Consider the following 18,974-nt stretch of genomic DNA (forward strand, 5'->3'; position numbering starts at 1 on the left):
TGTTTAGTTAGAGTTAATATTATATTTCACTGTATTCTTTTGCGCCACTGTATTTATTTGACATCTATAGATAATTGCATATTTTGCACATTATATATTTTGTAATGCTAAACAGCTGATCAGTTAGTAAAGCGTGACTCATTACAACTGATAATGTATTCTGTAGTGTAGTTAAAACACACGAAACGCTACTTTCAGGTTATGGGGAAATACTACATTTGAGAAAAAGTTGAACTAACTTGTAGTTATACTATTTACCACAGTCCATGAAGGCAGCGCCAGGTCTGTTTCTACAGTAACGCTTTTTACAACAACAGAAGAAGAAGAAGAAGAAGAAGAAGAAGAAGAAGAAGATGGTCTTCAGTGAGTTTAATAAACATCGTTACTCTGCTGTTATACTGAAGTTAACCACCGTAATGTTTAAATTATACCTTTAACTTTATATTTCCTGAATAATATTAGTTAGTAGGTCTAGTTAGTGGTGACGTAACTACTATTATTACTAATATAAGAAGCTTTTCCCGTTTTCAACCGTCAATAATGTTCATAATTTAACTGTTAGCTCGTTAACTTTGTTAGATTAAATTAAAGACGAGTTGTGTTTATACAGCAGCTGTTAACAATGCAAATGAAAGTGATTTAAGTTGAATAAATATACTTTAAAAGGTCCTTTAGACACAATATAACTAAACATATAGACTTCTATAAATATGATTTTAGGATTAGAACAATAACAGTTAAGTGACCGTGTAGTGGGTGGATTAGAAACAGAGTGACCCTCCTCATGGTTTCATGCGTATTTAATATCTTCTTCTCACTTCTTTCTGAATGTTTGTGTCCGTCCAGTCACAGAGGACATGGTCCGCCGGCGGGCCGAGCACAACGAGTGTGAGATCTTCTCCCTGGAGGAGGTTTCTCTGCACCAGCAGGACATCGAGAGGATGGAGCACCTGGACAGGTGGTGCAGAGAGCTGAGGATCCTCTACCTGCAGAGCAACCTCATACCGAGGATCGGTGAGGGAACCGCCGTCAGACTTCAATCCCCCGCTGTAATACAGACGGACACATTCGAATCATCGGTTTCATCTCCTCTTCATCTCATCGCTTCATACAGAGAATGTCGGCCGCCTGAAGAAGCTGCAGTATTTGAATCTGGCCTTGAACAACATTGAAGTCATTGAAAACCTTGAAGGTATGTTTTGGCTAGAGGGTTCCAACCACGGCTGCAACTAGCTATTCATTGAGGTGTGTGTGTGTGTGTGTGTGCGTGTGCGTGTGTGTGTGTGTGTCCTGTCTTCAGGCTGTGAGAGCCTCCAGAAACTGGACCTGACGGTGAACTTCGTGGGCCTTCTGAGCAGCGTTGAGTCTCTGCAGCACAACGTCCACCTCACGGAGCTCTTCCTGGTGGGGAACCCCTGCGCTCAGTTCCAGGGCTACCGGCAGTACGTGGTGGCCGCTCTGCCTCAGCTCAAGGTAAGTTCAACTGAACCACCTGTCTGGAGTTCAGACTGGAAGAATCCACGAAGACAAAGTGCTTGAGAATCACAAGGTAGAGACAGAACAGGCTGCTGGACGTTCATCTGCAGATACCGTTGTTTAAAAGTGTTGAAGATGATGAGGAAGAGGAGAAAAGGGAGAATTGGTTTTATTACAACCTGGATCACATTTTATGTTTTTTGTCTCCGTCCTCAGTGGCTGGACGGGACGGAGATCAGCCGGTCGGAGAGGCTTCGGGCCTCTCGGGGCCTTGAGGAGGCGAGGAGGCGAGTGTGGGAGCAGGAGGAGGAGTACCTGAAGAGGAGAGGCACGGAGAAAGAGGAGGCGCTGAGGGAGGAAGGAGACGAGAAGAGGAAACCAGGCTTCGACGGTCGCCGGTACACTGACATCAACACGGCCGCGTGAGTACAAGCATCACCACTTCCTGTTTTAAAGACCTGGACATCAACGGTCTATAGAGAGACACTATGCTGTTGCATTCTGGGAAATGTAGGATGTAGTGTTTTGGGGGGGTCATGACCTGCACTAGTGACTTAAAGTCTCAGGGTGCGTTCCACACGACCATACTATTGATCTAGTATGTTCTAATAGATAGTATAGTAAGTACCAGGATGTTCTACTGCATCAGCTCTTCTGACCCACAATCCTTTGCACAGCGGAAGTCGCAGACAGATGGCAGCCGACTGACGGCTCACATACATCATTACAAGTAATATGTTTGAGTTGATCATTTTGGAAAGTGAACAAATTTTAGCTACAAAAAAACCCCAAAAAGTAAAAAAGCTGTTGATGAAGGAAAGTTCATGTCTCTGTCGGTGGAAACCTCTCACGTTGTCACTCGTACATCCAGTTTGGCCGTTGTTACACTTTGAGATCAGTTGAAAAGAGAAAGTTATACAGAAATAAATCCTAAAAGATAACCCAAAAAAAAAAAACCACCAAGAGGACAGACGGGAGGAACGAGTCTTGTTGAGCTGAAGTCTCTAAAACTCAGTTTGAACTAAAAAAAACGACTTTTCTTTGGTTTTCTTTGGTGAGTCTTTAAGTGAAAAGTAAAAACTTCAGGAAAAGTCTCAGAAATGGAAACATTGGTGTAATTTTAGTGTTTTTATTTTACTGTGTTCAGCTGCCCCATAAGGAGTTAAAATAAACCACACTGACCTGATAAAGATGAGTTCAATCGTTACTGATGGATCTCCGTCTCTGCAGCCCAGCGTTGGTGGAGAACCAGGAGAACCAGGAGAACCAGGAGAACCTGGAGAACCAGGAGGTGGAGGAGAACCAGGACGAGGAGCGGCGGGAGCAGGAGTTCTGGCACACACCGTGTTCGTTCACGCCCGAGTCTCGTCTGGAGGCTCACCGCCACCTGGAGGAGAAGAAGAAGACGAAGGAGAAGTAAGTGTTTTTAAACTCTGTTTGGGCTCATTACAGCTCCTCAGAGTTCATCCTCTCACCGTCGCTCCGACATCACATTAAAATACTGCGTGTGGAGAGAAAAGTCTGATATTTACATCTAAAACTCTACTTCCTGAAACAGAAATGCCTCAGCTACAACCAATAAGACACACAAACTCTTTCTCAATCTATCAGACTGAAGTGGAGTGCTGTAGTTCTCTCTCTTGGCCACTTGGTGTCGCTATAACACCAGCCAATCGTCCCCCTCAGGCGGCCTCCCACACTGACCCAGGATCAGTTTCAACAGAGCCAAAGGGCCACCACAAGCCCAGCGCTCACGCTCCACAACACATGTGAGCAACAATCTGCCCTCACAATACGAACGTATAATAAGATGATGTGACTGACTCAGCACTTCCATAGATGCTAAGTACAGTGAGTCTTCCTGACTGGATCCCTGTGAACACCGTTTGATTTTAGAGGAAAGACATTTTGGACGGACATGGCTGTGAACTGCAACTTGAGTGGAGGCTGTGATTCTAGTTTTATTTGTAGAAACCATAAGTCTGTATATAAGAAGAGGACGACGTCTCTCATTGGTTTATGGACTGATGTTTTAGGGCCATTTGGCCGACGCCATCTTGTTTTTTTGGCAACCAGTGAACAGGAAGTGACTGAGGAGGAGTGACGTAGAGACCTGTCAATCAGCGTGTAGCCCCGCCCTAAAGCATCCCCTGCTTTATGGTCTGTGTGACTCTAAATGGACCATAATGTACTAAATGAACATCATGCTGTATTGAAGAAGACTTGAAACTAGAGATTGAGACATAAACTCATGTTTACAATGTTTACTGAGGTAATAAATCAAGAGAGAAGTAGAGTCATTTTCTATAGACTTCTATACAACCAGAGGAGTCGCCCCCTGGTGGACACTAGAGAGAATGCAGGTTAACACGTGAAGCTTTGTCTTCACCGGAGGACATTTCTACAGGACAGTCAGCAGGAAGAGACGACGGGACGTTCAGTCCGGGTTCATCTGTCGGGTTAATGAGAAGTTTTCAGCTCAGAACAAACTGTTCTGCGAGAGGAGACGTGAGCCGGTTCTGAGGGTCAGAGGGGTTTAGTTTTGATTCTACGTTTGTGAGGAATGGATCAGCTGGTGAGCTGGAGGAGGCCGACGATCCTGAACGATTGTGTTTCGGTGTGCTGGACGGATCTCTCTGACGACTTCTCTCTTTTTCCACCTTAACTTTTTTGTTGTTTGCAGTTGTTGTCGTTGCAGAATAAGCTGCTGTTTTTTAATCGGTCTGAGGTTTTGTGAGTATCACTCTTGATTTCGTGCTCAGCCTCTGTAGTTGAAGCCGGGACTGTAACGTGATAAAGGACCAGAGAGATAAAGCTGACGTGTGAAACATCTGTGGAGCAATAAACCATGAAGCCTCCAGCACTCATCCAGCTCCTCTGAGACTTCAGGGTTCTGACTTTGTCCAAGAGCACCGATACCATCATCCAACATCTCTGCTGTGGCAACAGTGGAGCATGTACTGAGCATCAGGCAGCCAGGAGCATGCTGGGTAGAGGATGTAGCCTCAGGTCCTAGCTGGGTTAGCTTAGCATCCATCTGGGCTCTCCTCTCTGGGGCGGTTTGGTGACGTTTGGTGCGGCAGGTCTGTCTGGTTGGACGGCTGCTCTTAATCCTCACGCTTCATTTTCACATGTTCATGAATGTATTCTGTTATTCGTGATAAACACGGAAACAACAAATAAAGACAGAAATTCATGGGAACCGCCGTTGCAAACACTTGGAGAGTAAAATAAATCGTGCTTCAGTAAATGTACACGGTGAAAATACTTCATCCTGTTTCTTATTTTATTCATCCGGCGTCCTGACTTCAAATGGAATTGCAGAAAAAAACTCACTAAGGAGCAAAATAAACCTCCTTTGTGTCGATAAGAAGTCAGATGTCACTGCTGGGTCTTTGAAGAAACACAAAGTGAAGGCTAAGCGGTTCCTAATCCACAGCACAGAAACATCCAGGCCTGCACGCTGTCCAAGCACAGAACCCGGGTGACGTGGTGCTGCCCTTTCTATCGTCTGCCTGTCAGAGCGCTGCTGACTTGATGCATGCAGTTCTGCTGACTTGATGCATGCAGTTCTGCTGACTTGATGCATGCAGTTCTGCTGACTTGATGCATGCAGTTCTGCTGACTTGATGCATGCAGTTCTGCTGACTTGATGCATGCAGTCGTGCATCACTGGATTGTCACACAGATGATGTTATTCCTGCTCTGGAGGTGGATCCTGTGATGAGGTCAGCTGTGTGTTGAAGGCTGCACAGCAGACGAGCTGCAGATCCAACCTGCAGTCTGCGACGGCTGAACCCGAGAAAACAATAAATGAATAAAACACAGCAGAACCTGTGAGGTGGAGGAAAGCTGACGGATGATAAATGGGTGCAGTTAATTTACGTGCATGGACGAGATGTGATGGGTGGAGGTTAACAATGACGGGAGAGAACGTGTGTTGTTGAATGTTTAAACCAGGCGGCAACATCCGGTTATGAAGAGTGAATCCAAAGCTTCACGTGTTAAAGCTGCATTCTCTCTGGTGTCCACCAGGGGGCGACTCCTCTGGTTGTATAGAAGTCTATGAGAAAATGACTCTACTTCTCTCTTGATTTATTACCTCAGTAAACATTGTAAACATGAGTTTATGTCTCAATCTCTAGTTTCAAGTCTTCTTCAATACAGCATGATGTTCATTTAGTACATTATGGTCCATTTAGAGCAGGGGTGTCAAACTCATTTTCACTCTGGGGCCACATCAGCATCACGGTCGCCCTCAAAGGGCCGGTTGTAAATGTAAGACGGTGTAAATGTAACTACGGTACTCCTAACATAGTTAGTTTAGTTTCCCGGGATATCTGTGACTTCCACAACACGTACTTCCAGTTGTGTGATTTCTCCTCCGCCATTGTTTCCTGTTGCTGGTGCAAAATGCATTCTGGGATATTTGGCTGTCCCAAGTACAGACAAGTCACCTCCGATGCATCCCGGGTAAAATGGGCAGAGCGAGCCACATCCGGGCATTAGGGCCGTGCTTGGCTCGATGTGAACTTTGAATTGGAACAGTACTTTGGCTGAGACTGATGACGTTTCAGTACAGAGAAGTACGCATGTTGAGAAACTTGTTGGAAATCCTCTTTATGGGCTGTTGCATCTCCTGTCCACCTGTTGTGATAGTTTTAATGTCGGCACACAGACAACATGCCATCTCATCACTTCGACTTTCTATCTCATAATTTCGACCATGGGGATATTTTTATTTTCACATCTAACTTTAAATTTTTGTAAAAAAAAAATAAAAAAAAATTATTATTTTTTTTTTTTTGCTGGCGGATTCGTGGGCCACATAAAATGACGTGGTGGGCCGGGTCCGGCCCGCGGGCCGTATGTTTGACACCCCTGATTTAGAGTCACACAGACCATAAAGCAGGGGATGCTTTAGGGCGGGGCTACTGTGATTGACAGGTCTCTACCAGAGACGTATACGGCGTCTCTCCGTCACTGCTCCTCATTCCTGATATGATCACTTCCTGTTCACTGGTTGCAAAAAAAAACAAGATGGCGACGGCCAAATCTCAGAACTGGAGGCTTCAGAACATCTGTCCACAAACCAACGAGTGACGTCACGACGACGACGTCCACTTCTTCTAACAGTCTGTGGGAGAGAAGCTCGAGCTAGCTAGCTCGCTAAAACAACAGTTAGCCGAACGTGACTCGTGTGAAACAGAAAAGATAACATATGAACTCTTTCAGCACTCGTCTATAGTGATACGATTCTTACATCAACTCATTATATTCTACCGTTCCACAGTTGCACTTTTAAGTGAATCAACTCTTTGTGTGAGAGCGTTTCATACGCGGCGCCGCTAGTACACGACGTTATCACGTAATCCAGACCTGAAACACCTGCAGTCCAGTCTGACGCTCAACAGATTCTTTGTGCATTTAAAGGTTCATCAGACACCAGAGCACTACCCGCTTCCTTTAACTCACAGACAGGATCTCACATAGAAAGCATCCATGTTATCCTTTGCTGCGACATCGTGAGGTTAACAGGAGAAACACGGCGTTCACGCCACAGAGACGTGTGCTTTCATGTACGGGGATTCTTGCAGGATTAAGTCACGTTGCATGAGTCTGGGTCAAACCCGGTCTGAGCTCGGTCCTAATGTTCATCACCACCAAACGGAGGCTCTGCAGGCGGGTCTCTCTGCACCCTGACAGTCCTTCTGTCCGCTGGTCGTAGTCCTGCAGGATTAGACTCCTCAAAGCCGTCTGCACAGATTGTCCTCAGCTCTGGACTCAGACCAGCAGCGAGGCTGTCACCACTGAATCCTCCATGACTCAGCTGTTTGATAGACGCCCTGCCCCCCCCCCCCCCCCCCGTCTGTGAGAGAAAGAGGAAAGAGGAGGAGTTACAGAAGAGGGTTCAGGAGTCTACAGTGTTGTGCTATTTGAACCGGGAGACACACGCACACACACACACACACACACACACACACGTGTTCCACAAAATGAAATCACGGCCTGGGAAATGACCTCAAACTATCAGCCAAATGGTCGCAATTCTATTTGTTAGAATTGGACTCTAACGATGGCCGGTGTCCATCGTTAGAGTCCATTAAATCCATCCGACTGCTAAAAGAGTGAAGTGGCCGACCCCGCCCTAAAGCATCCCCTGCTTTATGGTCTGTGTGACTCTAAATAGACCATAATGTACTAAATGAACATCATGCTGTATTGAAGAAGACTTGAAACTAGAGATTGAGACATAAACTCATGTTTACAATGTTTACTGAGGGAATAAATCAAGAGAGAAGTAGAGTCATTTTCTATAGACTTCTATACAACCAGAGGAGTCGCCCCCTGGTGGACACTAGAGAGAATGCACGGCTGTGACATTATCCCACATCATGTGGAGCTTTTACAGGTTCACTTTCTCTCTTCATGATCTTTTTAATGTTTAAAACTGTAAAAGGGTGAAAGCATTGTGTGTGTGTGTGTGTGTGTGTGTGTGTGTGTGTGTGTGTGTGCGCCACAATGAAACCCTCTATTTATGGAGGCAGAAGTGTCTCTCTCCTTCACCCCAGAAACCTCATAACTCTGCTACTGTCATCTGTCAGTCCACCTTGTCTACACACTCACTCTCACTACAGTCTGTACTCTGTGCTTTGCTGTTGCCCTGCAGGGAGAAGGAGAAGAAGCCGAAGGCCCCGAGGACGCTGATCACTGCTGAAGGACGAGTCCTGAACGTCAACGAGCCAAAGTAAGAACAGAGACGTGTTCGTGAAAGGTGCAACGTGTGACATGTGCTTTAAAACGTTCAAACAATGAGCAACCGTGTCGTCAACAGAATGTGGAGAGTTCACAGTGATGATGACTCAGCAGTAGAGGTGGACGGCTGGCTGTAGTTCTATGGAGCATGTTGTAGACGTCACACGTGACACGTGACACGTCACACGTGACACGTGACACGTCACACGTGACACGTGACACGTCACACGTGACACGTGACACGTGACACGTGACACGTCACACGTCACACGTCACACGCGACACGTGACACGCCACACGTCACACGTCACACGTCACACGTCACACGTCACACGCGACACGTGACACGCGACACGTGACACGTGACACGTGACACGTGACACGTCACACGTGACACTCTCTACTACTCACAGCGAGGCGGCAAAACAGCTTCCAGGTTCGCGGCTGATTGCTTTATTCGCGGCCTTCGCCTGTGATTGGCTGTGATGATAACCCCCCCCCAGGTTTATATCCAGAGCAAGGCCACGGGGTCGAGGCCTGAAACACATTTCATCTTGTGACGTGAGGACGTGTCCTGTATGTGATTTATCTCTTCACATCAGCACGATGGAGGAGAACGGTCAGAACATCACGGCTGTGATGAGCTACTTGTGTTCGCTCAGTGTTTAAAGCCTCATCATGTGAGGATGTTCCTCTCTGTCCACAGGCTGGACTTCTCTCTCACTGAAGATGAAGACAACAACACCATTGTGTTAAACCTGGAAGTGTACAGGTACGAAGACTGAACCCAAACTCTCAACAGCTGATATTATATAACAGCACAAATAGGCTTCATGTCTCTAACACATCTCTGCTCTTCAGCAAACACGGTGAGTTTAATACACTCGACCTGAAGCCCTGCTGCTCATCCAGCTGTGTTCATGTCAGACGTAGCTGCTTGCTCTACAGAACAGCTGACAGCTCGTTGTTTCTGTTGTGCTGCATGTCGATGTTGGTTTCTTGTGCATTTGATCGAAATGATCGATGATAATAACTCAAGTTGGAAACCTGGAAACCATCGTGTTGGTTGTTTGAAACAAAGTACTGGTTCAGGTGTAGAACATGTGACCTGCAGGCTGCACAGCTGATCCCTGCAGACTTCACTACTTCACCGCTCTCTCTTTAGTTAAACTGACCTCCTCCTCCTCCTCTCAGACACATGGACACCTCCTTGATCGACGTGGACGTCCAGCCGACGTACGCCAGAGTCAAAGTCAAAGGAAAGGTACGCTGTGGAGATTCTAATGATCAGTTGATAACCTTTCAGGATGAGACTTCTTATTCCTGATCAATAGTTTGGACCTTACATTCTGGAACACAAAGACAAAACAACTTCAAATCTTGACTTTGCTAATAACTCAGCCTGAGGAGGACGCAGATGGAATCACTTTTATTTTAACGTGTATTTCCTCAGAGCTCCACACTCGGCTTCTTAGTCCCGTACATTGAAACTGGAGGGTTGCCAGTTCAACCACAGACTGCTGCCGTCAAGCCAGTGACGGTCCTTGCTCAAGGGTTCTGAGGCAGTAGTTGGCGAGAAAACACTTTTTAAAGCAAAGCCCTCGGCCAGCAGCGGCACACAGTAATGAGTTAGAATGATGTGAGACATGCTTCACTGAGTTAAAGTGACGGATCTTATCAGAGCGTCACACAGAAGGAGCTCTGATCTCTCAAAGTCAGAGATCCTCTCCAGCATCACGGTTCCTGCGCCACAAAGCTCGTCTGGAGGAGGCTGAGCATCGCGAGAACAACAGTCCTCCTACGCCTCTGTGAGGGAATACAGTCACGACCCAGCGACCACTAGAGGCTGCTGTCATGAGACCAACGTCTCGACTGTCACAATGAGCACAAAGTTCTCCCGTAGCCTCTAAATATGATCGTATTAAATGTAGCTGTACTAATGTCTAAACGTGCGTTCAGTTTCATGTTGAAGCTCCTTTGACCCTTTTGTTGAAACCACAAACAGCCCATCAATGTACTGACGAGTGGTTTGTCTCAAAACTTGCCGCTTTATGAAATGCGTGCGTTTGTCTTTATCTTCGGCCCGATCTGTGCTGCTCCACCAACATGTGCATCGGTCCACTTACATGTGAATATATGTGAATCATGCTCCAAATGAGCTCTCAACACACACCGCTAAATCATTCAATAGGTGGTGAAACTCCGTCATCTGCCTCCGTAGGGTTCCACTCTGGCCTCCATGTTGTCCCACGCTGCTTCCTCACACTCATTGGTCAGCAGTATTATGAGTGACTGGTGCTCACAGGCTGCCTGAGCTCATGGAGACGATGCTGGCTGCTCATTTCCCGCTCTGCAGGAGTCTGACTGAGCTTTATTGTGAAGGGAGTCTCAGTCCTGCATGTCGTTATATGTTAGATTCACCACCAACACTGTGTGTGTGTGTGTGTCCTTTAAAGTCCTTTAAAGGTCCTCCCTCAATATGACGTCATTTAGAGGAGGGGGGGGGGGGGGTCATCCGTACATCAAGTCTCACCTGATGGCAGCAGAGGAGATCAGACGGAGCCCTCCTCCTCCTCCTCCTCCTCCTCCTCCTCCTCCTCCTCCTCCTCGGCCTGCTGTTAGCACGGTTTCCCCCAAATTCACTCTCACAATCACATGACGGTAGATTATGAAATGAATCTTTTGAATGCTTTAATGCACATTGTTCGTACCACGTGGATCGTTAGGACTCCGCTCCGGTGATTGATGGCCACCGTTCCTCAGTCGGAGCTATTCTGGTCACTCTCTGCACGACTTCTCTGCAAAGTGTTCCTAAAGAAAGACCTCACTAATGATTAAAGTCATTTGACACACTGTGCCGGATCAGCGCATTAATCTCGCTAATTAAAGTTATGAATAATTTACTCTGCAGATCTTTCAGATGGTCCTGCCGGCTGAAGTGAAGCCCGACAGCTCGACAGCTCAGAGGTCCCAAACCACAGGACACCTGGTCCTCAGCATGCCCAGAGTACGAACCGCTACACATCACAGAGTACGAACCGCTACACATCACAGAGTACGAACCGCTACACATCACAGAGTACGAACCGCTACACATCACAGAGTACGAACCGCTACACATCACAGAGTACGAACCGCTACACATCACAGAGTACGAACCGCTACACATCACAGAGTACGAACCGCTACACATCAGAGAGTACGAACCGCTACACATCAGAGAGTACGAACCGCTACACATCAGAGAGTACGAACCGCCACACATCACAGAGTACGAACCGCTACACATCAGAGAGTACGAACCGCTACACATCACAGAGTACGAACCGCTACACATCAGAGAGTACGAACCGCTACACATCACAGAGTACGAACCGCTACACATCACAGAGTACGAACCGCTACACATCAGAGAGTACGAACCGCTACACATCACAGAGTACGAACCGCCACACATCACAGAGTACGAACCGCTACACATCAGAGAGTACGAACCGCTACACATCACAGAGTACGAACCGCCACACATCACAGAGTACGAACCGCTACACATCACAGAGTACGAACCGCTACACATCACAGAGTACGAACCGCTACACATCACAGAGTACGAACCGCTACACATCACAGAGTACGAACCGCTACACATCACAGAGTACGAACCGCTACACATCAGAGAGTACGAACCGCTACACATCACAGAGTACGAACCGCCACACATCACAGAGTACGAACCGCTACACATCAGAGAGTACGAACCGCTACACATCACAGAGTACGAACCGCCACACATCACAGAGTACGAACCGCTACACATCAGAGAGTACGAACCGCTACACATCACAGAGTACGAACCGCTACACATCAGAGAGTACGAACCGCTACACATCAGAGAGTACGAACCGCTACACATCACAGAGTACGAACCGCTACACATCACAGAGTACGAACCGCCACACATCACAGAGTACGAACCGCTACACATCAGAGAGTACGAACCGCTACACATCACAGAGTACGAACCGCTACACATCACAGAGTACGAACCGCTACACATCAGAGAGTACGAACCGCTACACATCACAGAGTACGAACCGCTACACATCACAGAGTACGAACCGCTACACATCAGAGAGTACGAACCGCTACACATCAGAGAGTACGAACCGCTACACATCAGAGAGTACGAACCGCTACACATCAGAGAGTACGAACCGCTACACATCAGAGAGTACGAACCGCTACACATCAGAGAGTACGAACCGCTACACATCACAGAGTACGAACCGCTACACATCACAGAGAACGAACCGCTACACATCAGAGAGTACGAACCACTACACATCACAGAGTACGAACCGCTACACATCAGAGAGTACGAACCGCTACACATCACAGAGTACGAACCGCTACACATCACAGAGTACGAACCGCTACACATCACAGAGTACGAACCGCTACACATCACAGAGTACGAACCGCTACACATCAGAGAGTACGAACCGCTACACATCACAGAGTACGAACCGCTACACATCACAGAGAACGAACCGCTACACATCAGAGAGTACGAACCGCTACACATCACAGAGTACGAACCGCTACACATCACAGAGTACGAACCGCTACACATCACAGAGTACGAACCGCTACACATCACAGAGTACGAACCGCTACACATCAGAGTACGAACCGCTACACATCACAGAGTACGAACCGCTACACATCACAGAGTACGAACCGCTACACATCACAGAGTACGAACCGCTACACATCACAGAGTACGAACCGCTACACATCAGAGAGTACGAACCGCTACACATCACAGAGTACGAACCGCTACACATCACAGAGAACGAACCGCTACACATCAGAGAGTACGAACCGCTACACATCACAGAGTACGAACCGCTACACATCACAGAGTACACACAGTGACACACGTTACATTTCAGCTTAACTCATGAACTTCAGGCTGTTGGTGGTTTTCTCTGATTGTTTCGTTCCTCACAGCGAGAGGCTCTCTGAGGCTTAATGAAGGAACTATTCATGGCGTCAATAAAGAGACTCAGGTGCTGATGCTGCAGAGTCAGAGCTGCTGCCATTCATCCTCCACATGGCCTCCGATACAGGTGAACGTTTAAGAGTAGACTGAGACTGAAAAACACGTGTTCTCCTCTGACGCGTCTGTTTAGGCTGAAGGTGAAATCAAAGTGAGGAAGACCGTCTCACGTCCGTCCGGAGGAAGTCAAACCCCACGCGGCGGCGGCGGCGGCGGCGGCGGCGGCGGCGGCGGCGGCGGCAGCTTGCCTTGGGACAGTAAACGGTAAAGATAAACCTGACGACACAGACGTCCTTATAATGTGTGGACAGGAGGACTGTGAACATGTTGACTTCATCAACCCTCATGCACAGCTCTGATCTCATTCCAGGCCTGTAATGATGTTCGTCGAGTCTCTTGTCTCATATGGTTCTTTTACTCCTCATTTCATTGTCTTTATACTCTTATCATACAATGTGTTTGACAATGACATCAAGCATTTATAAAAAAAATATATATTATAAGAAGAAAAACTGACAAAAACAATGAAGATAAAAACTTGGACCTAAAATAAGATATGTCAATCTAAAGCTGTGAAGTTCCACTATTGCTGGTGATTATAAGTAGGTCAATGAACAGTAAGTTAGTGATATTATTGAGGCATAACGAGCGAGCAGACAGCCGGATGTGTGTGTTTGCATGAGTTCATCAGAGTCCAGCGTTGGTCTCGGGTTAGCCGAGCCGCTGGTCTTTGTTTGGCCTCGAGTCCTCCGGCTCATCGGGTCCCTGTTGTCCTACTTACAGACGCTGTTGTATGTTAAACGCTCTGCATGAACATCTGTGTGTCCGTGTTGATGGCAGCGCTCTGAACGCTGATGACCTCGACCAGAGCTGAGACTCGCACGCAGTGAGAGACGCTCAGCTTCAGGCTTCAGGCTCTCGCTGCTGTGATTGAGTTCTTGGGGATGAGGCTTCATATCTATTCTTGAATGTGACTCGTATCCCAGTGAGGCATCTGGGTGCAGTATGGGATCTATGGGGTAATTCTGCTTCAGTTGTTATCTGGTGTTCTTTACATTCTTGTTCACAGCTCAAAATAATAGTTGCATTCAGGTCCTGTGAAGCTGTGTTTCAGCTGAGTGGATTGTCGTGTCCAGACATTCGTGGTTCTCAGATGATGTACCCTAAAAGCTTCATAAACTTAATACACAGCCACATCAGATCCTCTGATTCTGATAGTTTTATTGATAACAAATGAATTATCCCTCCAAGCACCAGACGGGCTGAGGTGATTGTTAAGGTTATTGCTGAAGAAGATTCCAGTCCTGTCGGCGCTCTTCTTTGCTCGTACTCGTTTTGAATCATTGGAACTACTCGGTCATATAGGACATCGATTATTTCCCAACTTTTGCCTTTTAAAAGTGAGATTTAACGACTCAACACGATAGAATATTCACAGCTCAGAGCAGCTTCACCTCTCGGTGACATGACATCAGTCCACAGAGCTCTGTTCCCTCTCCTTGCCTGGAGCCGGGCTCTTCACCACGCTATCATCATCATCATCATCATCGTCCTCATTACCCTTTCAGGAGGCAGCAGCAGCTTCTCGCCCTTCAGCCCATCGAACACGGATAAAGAGGCTCAGCTGCTCTCTGCTCCACGGCAAGGTGACGGGTGAGCGGCGCGTGGACGTGATTAAGGGCGACCTCTGACCCCAGGCTCACCCGCAGCTCGACCCGCAGCTCGTCTCTCATGGGTCAAATGCGTGTATATGTATTTGACAATAAAGTGGTTTCTGGTTTCTTATGTGATCTGGACTCCCCTCCAAACCGAACCCCGCGTGGATCGGTGGCTTCAGACACTGAACAGAACCTGCTGATGTTGCTACTGCAGCCGACTCGATCACTGCAGGACCCCCCCCCCCCCCCCCCCCCCCACACACACACACACACACACACACACACAGCTGTGAGGTTTTAGGAGTTCATACATAGAGGTGTGAAGTTGATTTACTCAGATGGAGGTACATTTGGTTATTTTAGATACCAGTATTTCTCAAGAGGACAAATTTCATATATGTGTAAATGTATATGACAATGAACTTAAAACTTAACTCAACTGAATAGAACCACCTTAAGGTCAACTCAGGAGATAACTCATTCAGAATGTGAGGGTCTGTAGTCACCCACTGATTCCATCTGCTTTAAAGGGACGATGTGTAGTTAAAGGAACATGTAAGGAATGAGTTGGTTCAGTTTCTCAGCCAATGATTTGCAGCACAGATGCAATGATTAGTGAGTCAATTAATACATTTCCCCGTCAATTTTTAAGCCAAATATCTGACTCCATCGCCAACGTGAAGATTCTTCTGCTCTTGGTTTTATAGCACAGTAATCTCAACATCTTTGGGTTTTGGACTGTTGGTCGGACAAAACAGAACAAAACAAGATTTATTTTACGATTAACTGACATTTTATTCACTGATAATTGATGAATCACACATTGACAGATACATCAATGATGAACAGAATCAAGCAGCTCTTTGGACCTCCTTGTCCTCTTTTCTTCTCTTTAAGCTGCAGCAGTTAAAACGCAGCTTCTCTAAACGTATCCATCACTAATAATAGACGCTCGCTTCCTTCTCTGCCAGCAGGTAATATGACTTTCACATTTCTCTCCCGCCGAGCCGGTGATGTTGCCGCTGCAGAAGGACTCTCGCTGAGCGGAGAGCTGCCGGAGGTCCACGCTGGTCCTCTGGCAGCTCAATAAACAGTCAGGAAGCTCCTCTGCAGGACAGGACGTTATAATTGCCTTCGCTCTTCCTGGAAAATCAGCACATTTCATTAATATCGTCTCACCTCTGGAGACTGAAAGCCAAAGCTCAGTCACACTGCAGGCTGGTTCAGAGACGCTGTGATTCTCCAGCATATAATATCATCAGATCCTCAGGAGAGTCCGTCAGACAAACATATTCCTTTAAGCAGCTTCGTGCTCTGTACGTACTGTGGGTTGGTTCATTCCTTTAATTACAGCTCAGTTTAAACTCTTACTTCACTCAGACAACACTTCTACTAAAGATTTGTAAATGATTTGATAAAAGAGTCTCATGTTGAACTCACCGAATCCCCAGAGACGATGTAAAGTCCTTCAGCACTCTCAGCCCATTCAAACAGATTCATTCATTGGTCAATGGATTCAATGGACCACCGTGCATCACGCGCACATCAGCTCCCGTGTCTCTGCACCGACGACCAACACAAGATGTATTGACCTTTGACATTAACGGCGCTCTCATCTGGTGTGTTGTTAAACGTGACTCGTGATGATCAGCTGTTGATTGGATCAGATGGCAACAATCAGCAGGTGGAACATTCCTGCTGGGACTTCACGTGGCTCATGTTCAAATCTCATTTGTGTTTTTATACCAAGGCCACGGAAATACTTGCTTCTGATTGGCTGGCAGGTAAACATGGCGTGCAGAAATACTCGTTTACAAAAGTCCTGCAAGCTTCAATGGATTCAATGGATTCAAACGTGTATTTGTAGCTTTAACACAGACTGATGACTGACGAGCCGGAAAAGACAAAAATATATTTGAGGTTATTTTGAAAAGACTGAATCAATGTAACGATCAGGAAGCAGACGCGTGTTGCTGGACTTCTGTAGGACATGAGGAGTGAGATATCATGAGAACCGTTGCATGAGGACACAGTCTCTGCACAGACGAGTCAGACGCGGGCCGAGTCATTTTGCTCCCTTAAGTCGTAACTTAACTTAAGTTGTGTCTAACTTGTGTCTTCCCCTGATGTTGGGACAGAAGACACAACGGTCCTGAGAGGCTGGAGGTGGACCCCAGCAAGCGCACGGCCGTCCACTTCGCCAACATCGTGCGGCGCCAGAGCGCCGGAGAAGGTCCGCTGGAAGCGTCCAGGACGGCTCACTGCAGCTTCTCCGACGGCTTCGTGGACGACCCCGATGTCCCCCCGCTGGTGTAAGACTCTGAGACAAACCACTGGCCGCTCAGCACGCACGCGTCTGTTCTCTCAGCCGTTCCTTTCTGAGGTTCTTCAAACCCGTAGCCGTTCAAGTCAAACGGTAAGTAGGCTGCCAAGTTCAACGCTGTTCAAACTACTGAGAGTAGAAGAGTTCTAGAGATGCTGGCAGCAGTTTATTGAGCCTTTAGAGAACCTTCTGTTTCCTCCCACAGCTCAGTAAAACCAACAATCAACCTCCGAACCACGCACGGTGGTTCCAGCATTTAGCTTCCGCTGATTTCCCATCTGAGAACATGTGTTTACTGATTACAGCTCCGGAGGATATTGGAAACATTCAAAGGAACTGTGTCAGCGTTAACTCCTGAGATCTTCTTTATGTCACATGTACAGTGAGTTACTGTTGTGGAACAATATCCTCAATGAATTCAAAATGGACTGGAGACCATCTTGTGAACACGACAATAAATCAAATCTTCATGGAGAGAATCAAACTTGTCTTTCTTTGTGCAGATGTTTTGGTGTTTTGCTGCCGCCGCCGGCTCCTTCGTGTGTTTTGGGAGCCGTTGTACTTTCGTCCCGTTGAGTTTTCTCTCGCTCCTCTCGAGCTGATATCCTGCCACACTTTGATGGGCGAGGCCCAGAGGTTCTGAAGCTCGCTCGTCTCTCCTTGAAGCTCCGCTGAGGTCTCCTCTTCCGGCGCTGTCACCCGAACAAGCTCGGAGGTCACGACGCAGAGTTCTATATTTGGACCGCGTGGCTCGTATCGTTCTGGAGATTTTCATGCTTCTGGTATTTTGCTGCTAGAGGAACGGCTGGTCGAGTCGTGGTTGTGATCTAATCTTTGCCTGTGAATCCAGATTCAGCCCTTTAGATCTGAGCCGGCTTCTGAACATGTGTGAAATGTGTATTCTGTGTTGTATCGTGGATATAATGTAGTACGAGTACCAGTATCCACACTGTGGATCGGTGATGTGGAGACCGGTACGTAGCGTCACAGAGCAGCGTAACGGTGAAGCACACTGCTCCTCTCTCCTCGGATACGATCATCGATGTCCGGCTCTCCGGAGCAGAGCCCGCTGGTCATCACGACGTCGCTCGTTGCTTTGTGGGCCGACGTTTTGAAGCCTCGAGTTTCGGCAATTTCACCGTCGCCATTTTGGACTTGGTCCGTCGCCATGTTGTGTTTTTTTGCAACCACTGAACAGGAAGTGACCATATTTGGACTGAGGAGGAGTGATGCTTTAACACATGAAGCATTGAATTCACTCAGCAGAAGTGAACACATGAATATTAGTGACGTGGTTTCCATCCAACCAATCACCGGCTTCCGTTAAACGTCTGCTGTCTGATGGACGTTTTCACCGCTCACGTTTAAACACTGAAATATGATTTTACAAAAGAACGACGGCTTATGTTCAGATATTCCTTCAGATCTGAGGTCGGTAAGTTGACGGTTAGAACTGATCAGTGGTCTGTTGACGGCACAGACGACTGCTCCGCCTCATTAATTATTCACGAGTAATCTTCCTGCTCCGTCATGTGGCGGTGTAGATAACATGTCCCGTATTTAACTGAACCCTCCGTCTAATGAGACGCTTCATTAGTGGTATTTAATAATTCACTCCACTCCCACGTATTGTCTCTCTGGGACCATTATGTGGTTTCACGGTTCACTGGTTCACACATCGGAAGCTTCTGGTTGGTTG

The 18,974-nt window shown here is 47.1% G+C and overlaps 1 protein-coding gene across 1 annotated transcript; it reads left to right on the forward strand.

Annotated features, from left to right (window-relative positions):
- Positions 1 to 345: 345 nt before the first annotated feature.
- On the forward strand, positions 346 to 17,268 carry dnaaf11 (dynein axonemal assembly factor 11; the record flags this gene model as incomplete). The annotated part of the gene is made up of 13 exons (XM_079285800.1): positions 346 to 363; positions 847 to 1,014; positions 1,115 to 1,192; positions 1,301 to 1,473; positions 1,693 to 1,898; positions 2,707 to 2,892; positions 8,147 to 8,224; positions 8,939 to 9,004; positions 9,427 to 9,496; positions 11,144 to 11,239; positions 13,428 to 13,464; positions 14,863 to 14,947; positions 17,091 to 17,268. Exons 1-13 carry the CDS (start codon positions 354 to 356, stop codon positions 17,266 to 17,268), a joined length of 1,431 nt encoding a protein of 476 aa, XP_079141926.1. The 5' UTR covers positions 346 to 353.
- Between the last annotated feature and the right edge of the window lie 1,706 nt (positions 17,269 to 18,974).

Source organism: Melanostigma gelatinosum, assembly GCF_949748355.1.
Source record: "Melanostigma gelatinosum genome assembly, chromosome: 15".
In the NCBI taxonomy this organism is placed as follows: domain Eukaryota; kingdom Metazoa; phylum Chordata; class Actinopteri; order Perciformes; family Zoarcidae; genus Melanostigma; species Melanostigma gelatinosum.